Source organism: Cervus canadensis, chromosome 4 (genome assembly GCF_019320065.1).
Source record: "Cervus canadensis isolate Bull #8, Minnesota chromosome 4, ASM1932006v1, whole genome shotgun sequence".
Lineage (NCBI taxonomy): Eukaryota > Metazoa > Chordata > Mammalia > Artiodactyla > Cervidae > Cervus > Cervus canadensis.
In genome coordinates, this window is record NC_057389.1 from 1408414 (window position 1) to 1417624 (window position 9211).

At 43.7% G+C, this 9211-nt stretch overlaps 1 protein-coding gene across 1 annotated transcript; it reads right to left on the reverse strand.

Moving 5' to 3' along the window:
- Positions 1 to 4726: 4726 nt before the first annotated feature.
- Positions 4727 to 8045, reverse strand: LOC122439408 (thymic stromal lymphopoietin). The gene is made up of 3 exons (XM_043464457.1): positions 7778 to 8045; positions 6852 to 7663; positions 4727 to 4883 (listed from the first exon to the last, which is right to left on the reverse strand). The coding sequence occupies exons 1-3, from the start codon at positions 8043 to 8045 to the stop codon at positions 4767 to 4769; spliced, it is 1197 nt and encodes a 398-aa protein (XP_043320392.1). The 3' UTR covers positions 4727 to 4766.
- Between the last annotated feature and the right edge of the window lie 1166 nt (positions 8046 to 9211).

Below are 9211 nucleotides of genomic sequence, written 5' to 3' on the forward strand. Positions count from 1 at the left end.
CTGCAAAGCAGTCTTAGACAGAAGATAAAATAAAAAACACCAGAAACAGGCATTTAAATAGCTAAATTTACAATATTTTTCTTATAATTTACATGGTCTTTTATTTATTATGTACTTTATAATTCTTATAATAGTTCTTTAATGTAGGAAACATCATCCTTATTTTAGAAGTGTCGAATCTGGATTCAAGAAAGCTAATTAGCTATTATCCTCATGTATAAGCCAGTATCCTTATGTTTAGGCATAAATAATTTTACATAATAGCAATCAGTGAAACTTAATTAGTTGGTATTCTGTAAACACTGGGTGTCAAAAGCATAGGTGTAATAAAAAAGTACAATGCCAGCCAGGAGATGGTCTCAGAGCTAAAGCTATAATGAAAACATGTGAAATAAGTTAATATTGAGTTGGAGAAGGAAATGGTAACCCAGTCCAGTATTCTTGCCTGGGAAAACCCATGAACAGGGGAGCCTGGTGGCTATTGTCCATGGGGTTGCAAAGAGTTGGACATGACCTAGTATTTAAACAACAAATATTGGGTTGGCTCAAAAGTTTGTTCAGATTTTTCTGTAAGATCTTATGGAAAAACCCAAATGAACTTTTTGACCAAGTCATAACTTTTAAATAAAGGAAAGGAACAGTAAAAAACTCAGATCAGCTCAATATAATTATTTTTAAAAATATTTGGTTTGTAAGATTTAGAAAGGAATATAATTGAGACATTAAAAAACTTGAAACATTTTTTTAGATAAGTTTATTTGATTTTCAGATTGGAGGAAGATATAGACTTAATATGCTTTGACCTCAGTAGAGCATTTGAGAAATTTCCCCTGACCTTTCTGTTAATACGGACATATTGAGAAAACCGGAGATTCAGTTCTGAGAGATTAAAGGAATTTCTTTAAAACAAAGAACATGGACAAATGACTTTTCTGCCTATTGAGATGCCTGTTTTGAAGATCAACAAATCTTCTTCTTGTCCTGATCAATATTTTTTCAATAGCTTGAATTAAGCCACAGAAATCCTATGAGGGAGAGTTAAAATAAATAATAGAATCAAGATTCAGAGTCTCAAGATCTCAGTATACTTGGTGTGACCAAAAAATCAACAAACGCTTGAAAGAAATAAATTAAATACTTTTCAGGTTAAAATTATACAAATAATGTAGAAATATAAAAACAGAAAACGTAACAATACAATGACAGTACTAGAACTAAACATGCTCTCTCTTCCTCAAATTTTTCCCTCTACCACACATAGTAATAGATAAGAGAGATATATAAAATAAAGATTGAGAGTAGAATAGTGGACATTTGTAACTTGGAAGCAAAATAAATCATAAAGATAAATATCTCATATGAATCTTTAGGTATTACATAAAGTGTATTAACAATTAGAAAGCAAAACTTTAAGGATACAGGATAATAAAGAACTATAACAGGAGTAGACTTTAATTTAGCTTTTTCAGCCTCTGACTGAAGAAAAGTAAGAATATTGGTAATTAACATAGGTAGCCTCAAAGGGTATATATCCAACTATATGCTTAAATCAGAATTTGCTACTTTCTCCCCATTGATTATAGAATATTTAGGACTTCTCTCATGGTCCAGATGGTAAAGAATCCATCTGCAATGCAGGAGACCTGGGTTTGATCCCTGGGTCAGGAAGATCCCCTGGAGAAGGGAATGGCAGTCCACTCCAGTATTCTTGTCTGGAGAATCCCATGGATAGAGGAGCCTGGAGGACAACAGTTCATGGGATCTCAAAGAGTTGGACAGTATGTGAACTGTGAACTTGCAGATGTTCAAGTTGGATTTAGAAAAGGCAGAGGAACTGGAGATCAAATTGCCAACATCCGCTGGGTCGTCAAAAAAGCAAGAGAGTTCCAGAAAAACATTTACTTCTGCTTTACAGACTATGCCAAAGCCTTTGACTGTGTGGATCACAACAAACTCTATAAAATTCTTCAAGAGATGAGAATATCAGACCACCTGACCTGCCTCCTGAGAAATCTGTATGCAGGTCAAGAAGCAACAATTAGAACTGGACATGGAACAACAGACTGGTTCTAAATCAGGAAAGGAGTACATCAAGGCTGTATATTGTCACCCTGCTTATTTAACTTATAGGCAGAGTACATCATGAGAAATGCTGGACTGGATGAAGCAGAAGCTGGAATTGAGATTGCCAAGAGAAATATCAATAACCTCAGATATGCAGATGACACCACCCTTATGGCAGAAAGCAAAGAAGAACTAAAGAGCCTCTTGATGAAAGTGAAAGAGGAGAGTGAAAACATTGGCTTAAAACTCAACATTCAGAAAACTAAGATTGTGGCATCTGGTCCCATCACTTCATGACAAATAGATGGGGAAACAGTGGAAGGCTTTATTTTTGGGGGCTCCAAAATCACTGCAGATGGTTGACTGCAGCCATGAAATTAAAAGATGCTTGCTCCTTGGAAGAAAAGCTATGACCAACCTAGACAGCTTACTAAGAAGCAGAGACATTACTTTGCCAACAAAGGTCCATCTAGTCAAAGCTATGGTTTTTCCAGTAGTCATGTATGGATGTGAGAGCTGGACTATAAAGAAAACTGAATGCCAAAGAATTGATGGTTTTGAACTGTGGTGTTGGAGAAGACTCTTGAGAGTCCCTTGGACTGTGAGGAGATCCAACCAGTCCATCCTAAAGGAAATCAGTCCTGAATATTCATTGGAAGGACTGATGCTGAACCTGACACTCCAGTACTTTGGCGACCTGATGTGAAGAACTGACTCATTAGAAAAGACCCTGATACTGGGAAAGATTGAGGGCAGGAGGAGAAGTGGAAGATAGAGGATGAGATGGTTGGATGGTATCACCGACTTAGTAGACATGAGTTTGAGTAAACTCCAGGAGTTGGTGATGGACAGGGAGGCCTGGCGTGCTGCAGTCCTTGGGGTCGCCAAGAGTTGTACATTACTGAGCAACTGAATTGAGCTGAGCAACTAAGCATGAACATGACAGGACATTTATAAAACTGACCACGTATTAGTCCACCAAAAAACTGTAATACATTTCAGAAAGGAGAAATGTATAATCCTATTTTTTTAATTTGGAAAAGTTACTAGCATTATATGGTTAATAGAGTTTTATTAATCTAAAAGTTATAGATTTATATGAGAAAATCTTGCTCATTACTTTTACTTGATAGTAATATAAACAATTATCTTCATACTAAAACTCCAATGGGATACACAGAAGAAGGACACATAGTTCCTCTAATAATGGCACTTAAGGTCCTGGGCCAGGTCTTTAGAGAAAAGTTTTGGGAAAGAAGTTGTGTCCCGATTTCCCTCAGGGCAGAGGAGACTGCCTCTCCAGCTACATCTGACCTTCTCTGGGTAGAGCGGTGTCCTCTTTACATTGTATCCCCAGTACTTGGCTGAAGGCCTGGCACATAGTAGTTGCTTTGTAAATGCTAACTGGATGCATAACATAAGCTTCTTTTCACCTCTTGGCGGGTAAGGTGGACTTAGGAAACCTGGCCTTCCCCTCTTCTGTCATTCCTCAGCACCAGCCTGCTGGGCAGTGGCCAGGGGATAATTTCTACTCACAGGAAAAACTGATGTGTTCCTGCCCGGTGCTGTGACCTGGGCTGCATGGCTCAGGCGGCCCCTCCCACTGACATCCAGAGCATTCTAGTGGACGGGGAGTCAGAGGGTGCCTGCAGGTCTAGCGTGCAGCAGGCGTTCAAGACTAGGAGAATGGATTTGACATCCTTGTTTACCTTTGCCTCCTTTGTTTCTCTCAGGTGTGGGGAGGTTCAACAAGGGAAAGAAGGAAGGACTAGAGACATAATTTAAGAGAAAGGATGATGGGAAAGCATCCTGAAGTCACCTATTCCCAAATATTCTCTCTATAGGCAGAGCCAACAGGCACAGTGCAGAAGGGGAGGGGAAAGAACTGAAGAAAAGTGATGCCCCTCCGAAAAGTATGTATGTGCAAACTGCCTACTACATTAAAAAGATCACTCACAAGTAATTAATTTGAAAATTTTTTATTAAGAAAAAATAGTGTTGATAACAAAGCAATATGTACATTTTAAAAACTGCTTACAAAATAAATTATGTTCCATAAATTTTAAAATATATATATTTTAGCTCTAACAAAGGAACGTCTTCAGGATAGGCTTGCATATATCACTCTTGTCTGTTAGATAATTTTTTAAATTTGGCTTAAAATATTTTCACAATGCTTTGCTTGGAAATTATTTCATGTTGTTTCATTATATGTACACTCCTTTTGTTTTCATTTTCCTTTGCAAATTTTGGTGTGAAAACACAAGTGTCTGTACTCATGGAAGAAATATCTGCCTTTTAAACAGAGGTTTACACGCTATCAAGTTCAACATTTTTATCTCCCAAGGGAAAAAGTGCTCCTTCTACTATACTTTTAGATTCTTTCCTTGAGTAGGGTTTATATAGTTCCAGCTGAGAATTACTGCCACAAAGCCAGTGGCTCAGGCATTAATGCTTAAAAAAAGAAAAAAAGCCTCCTGTGACATTTGAGGGCTAATACTTTCCCCACATTATACACTTACATTAAACAACAGATGCTTACAAAAATAAGCTAAGAAACCCTCTGAAATGAAAACAAACAAACAAAGAAAACATTGGTGGTCTCTTAAAAGTCACAGTTACAGTTAATGTTCCATCTACCTAATAAAAATGATTTGCTTTCTTGCTGTGAAATGTGACTTTATTGAAGGTTCATTTTGTTTTTACGAAATGCGACTGAGACGCTGCCACAGTTGTTTCAAGGATATGACTTGTTCCAGGCACTCATTTGCTTTGATTTGTCTTTTCCTTATTTTCTTCATTGTCTGGGTATTATTGATCTGTGGAATAGGAGAAGCAACAGTCAAAATTAATCATCACTATCTTTGGCTGATAATTTTGTCTTCTTTATGCAAACCTATCTCTCAATGTGTCACCCAAGACACCCACACAGCTCCTACCTGCTTTCTCCAGAGGAATGCCCTCCCATCTCTCCACCCACAGACTTCAAGGCCAAGCCCCGCCTCCTTCACAAGGCCTCTGCTAATTGCTCAGACATCTCTTTTGGAAATTCTTCTAGCACTTCAGAGTGTTTATCACTTAAGTGGTTCTCACTTACAGCTGTTATTATTACATCATGGGTATTCCCCATAGCACTGAGCACAAAGTCTTATACATAAGAAACTGAATATTTATTAAATAGATGAAGAGCTGACGATTTCATAATCTCCCTGACAAGATCCTAAGTTCTTCAAGAAAGAGTTATCTTATACTTCTTTATAGATATAATTCAGTAGACCTATTATTTGTTCTGAGTGCTCCCAGCCTCTGTCCCTCCCAACCTCTAAGATGTACCACAGACACCTGAAGGCTTATTCTGAAGAGGAGTCTGTCAAAAAAAAAAAAAAAAAGATTGCAATCATCTTCTGGTGTATTCCTTCACCTGAATTACTCTTGAGTAGAGACTGACTGGGCCTCCTAAACACACAGTATTCAGATCAATATAGTTCACCAGGTTATTAAGCAAAGAGCTTACCATCTACCATCTGCTAAATCACTGATTTTAGGCTGCCTTTGGGCTTGAGAGAGGGCTAAAATAAATCACTCCAATCTTCCCCTTTTTCACATGCTGTCTAAACTTATCTAGAGTGTCCTCTATGCCCTCACAGTGATGAAGACCATTGTGGTCATCTGTAGATTTGCCAGAGTCTCCTTAACAGGAGATACACAGCCAAACAGGTTTTCATATGGCTGCCTGGTACTGAATAGCCAACTATAAAGCTCATTCCAGAACCCTGTGGCTTCAATCCCTAAAAACTGACAGCCTTAGTCACCCATTCGGCATACAGACTGATAAAGTCCATCCGTGAACAGACCAAAATCATACAAATCTGCACTGTCTCTTTTTGTTTTTTCAGAGTTTGTCATTAGGAAGATAAATTCCCTGCTTTACTTGCCCGCTGAAATAAATATTTAGAACTTGTTACACACTACGAACTGTTCCAAGTGCTTTTACATATATTGACTCATCTTATCCTTGCAAACATCCTGTATGGAACTTGACTCTATGATCCTCATTTTGCAGATGAAGCCAAGCACACAGAGACCAGGTAATTTATCTGCGTTTTCACAGAAGTTACGAGGCTGGGATTCAAAGTCAGGCAAGACTGTCCCTAGACTTCCTGTCCCCAGTTCTGCACTGCTGTTTCCATATTTAAAGTTATACATTCATTCAAATGCATGTAGCTGCATATACAAAAGATTCAAAAGAGACAGCAACTATGCAAACAATTACACAAATATGGGGTGGAGATTTAACGGATAATGTAACATTTAAGGAAATAAGTACACAATTATTAAATGATAAACCCAAGGCTCGCTGCTCACCCTTTGGAATGGATACGAATCTCATAAGGAGCCCACAGGCAGGGATTGTAATTTTGAAGGAGCAGGTTTCAGGGTCCCTGGAGATTAGCTTTTAAGCAACCTCCTCCCCATGCTCGAGAAGCCAGGACCCTCACTGACCACACTTTGGGGGCGGACCTAAGGTCCAGAGCGCACTCCTGCCCAAAGCGTCAGAGCCCCAGAAGAGGTCGGGGCCAGGGTGGGACTCGGCGGCCTGCGGATCTCCGCTGCTCCTTCCCTCCGAAGACAGAGCCCCGGTACAGGCTCTGCGAGGGGCCACGGGGGTCGGGGCTCGCCGGGACAAGCCCCCCGCTCACCCGCCCGGCGGCATCCCGAGGGGTGACTGGGGCGCCCCGCTCACCCCCCCGGAGGACCCTGAGGGGTGACTGGGGCGCCCCGCTCACCTGTGCCCCGCGGTAGCCCGGGCACGCGGCGGCGAGCGTGGCGCGGGTTTTCACGGCGAACGGCTCGTGGGCGAGCGCGGCGCAGCCCGGGCGCCACTCGAAGGTCAGGTTCTGGATTTTGCTGAGGCAGTCGGGCTGCGCGCAGGCGGCCCGGGTCACGCGGGGAGAAAACGCCCGGGAGAGAGAGAGGGAGGGAGGGGGGGAGGGGAGAAAGGGAGACGGAGAGGGAGAGTGAGTGAGTGAGGGGGAGAGGAGAGAGAGCGAGCCGACGAGGCCGGGCGGGGCCGGGCGCTCCTCCTGAGGCGCGGGCCGGGGTCGCGGGGGGCGCTCATGGGGGAGGTCCGCGCGGCCCGAGGGGCAGCAAAGACTGTGATGGCCGGGGCTGCCCTGACGACGGCCCGGGGAGGCTCTGACGTCTCGGACCCGCCTCTTGAGGGCCAGGCGGAGGCCCTCCGGGTGGCGGGGGGCGCTCGGGGGGTCCGCGCGGCCCGCGGCCCGAGGGGCGGCGCTGACCGGGCGCCGCGGACGGAGCGGCGTTCGCCCCAGCGGCCCTGAGGGCACCCCCGGCCCGTCTCGAGCCCGCCTCCCGCGGGCCGTGGGCGGAGCCGCTCCCGGAGTCCTGCTCAAATAGAACGCACTGCCACCCTGACGCGACGGGAGCGGCTTCGCGGGCCGGGCGCCGCGCGGGTCCCCCCGCCCGGCCAGTGTCTCCTGGGGACCCTGCCGCCGCCCGCGCTCCGGGCCCCTCAGGGTCCCCGCCTCCTCGGGGCGCCCGGCGTCCCCGCGGCCCGCAGCTTCAGCCGCTGCCTCACCTGGTCTTCACAGTAGACGATATGGTCAAAGTCGATGGCTCTCATCTGGAAGAGAGAAAGGGAGCAGACGACAAAGAGTGGGGATCAATTCACAGGAGCGAAGTCAGCGCCGGCCTCCCTCTCTCTGCGGCTCCCAGGCGCTGGGATGCTCGGAGAGCAGCTTCCCCTGAGACACTTGTTTCCTGTGCCTGTTTCTGCCTTTGACCAGTAGTGAATCACTGGAGTTCTCAGACACTGCCTGCTGGCGTTGGAAACTGGGTATCAAATGATCCTGCCCTAGAGCGACATCCTCCTTCCCCGCCAAAGTGGACACTACGTGGGGCCACTCGTGTGACAGTAATGCTGTTTTTCCAATGCCCACATCTGCCCTGTAGCCGTTCATCCGCTGCACACATACATGCTCTGTCCAGAAATTAGAACCATCAGGAAAATGATCCACTGTATATTAAAAAAATCTAAAGTGCCCTTATCCCACAAGGGCATCCCAAAGCATCTAGAATACTAGAAAGACTTGATGTGCCCATTCTCCCAGGCTATCCTCACTGGATAGGGTTTCACCCGCCAGAATCCCCTGTTTATCTTTTTCAAGACCTTAGTCACTGTCTTTTTGTTTTGTTTTTTAATTGCATCAGTGAACAGGATCTGGCAGAGAACAGACAAGCTTGATAGATACCATGAGTTACTTATCAATGTCTGCTCCTTACCAGTATCTGCATATGTGATTGAATTAGTACGCCAATTTCTGGGTGGTCATTTTAGAAGGTCATATATTTCAATATCACTTGTAATTTTTTTTTTTTTTTGGCAAAATGCTGGGCCATGATTTTTTCCAAATTATTTTTCTTTCCTTAAAAGTTAAATTGTAGTGTGTGTGCCTACTCTTACTACAAAAACGCATTTTTAAAACGTTTCTTCACTTACCCCTTTTGTATAGTTATTCAGTTCTTGATAAATGATGTTCCGGTAGCTCTCTTTAATCTTCTTAAAATCACAGTCAGCAAAATTGTAGGTTAGCACGAGCCCTACCAGTTGCAAGATGAAGATCTTCCTGAAAAGATCTGAACGATAATGAAGTATTAGGCATTGTACTTGGAAACCCACTCCCACCCCAGTTTCACACTAAACTGTCTCCACCAACAATGGCTTGCTTCTAGAGTAGCGGCAGGGCCTGTCCCAGGGGCAGGTGCCAGGCAGCAGTCTGCCTCCCATTCACAGCGCCCATGAGGCCCATATTCACCCATTGTTGCCTTAAGTTGGAGTCTCCCTGATGCTCCAAAGCTTTCTGGCTCCACATATATAACACCTACACGCCTACGGGCTCTTTTCTCCTAGGCCAATGATTTTCCTTGATGTCATTCTCTTCCTTTATAGAATTCTAAATTGATGACCTGAAAAAAAAATAGCACTATCCAAATCTATGGAATTTTAACATTAGTAAAATTATCAGGAATTTCCCTCACCTTCCTCCTTTTGTCTTTGCCCTTTGATATGTGCCTGAGTGTGCCTTTAGAAAGAGACCATCACATCTTTCCTCTACAGGACTGTTTC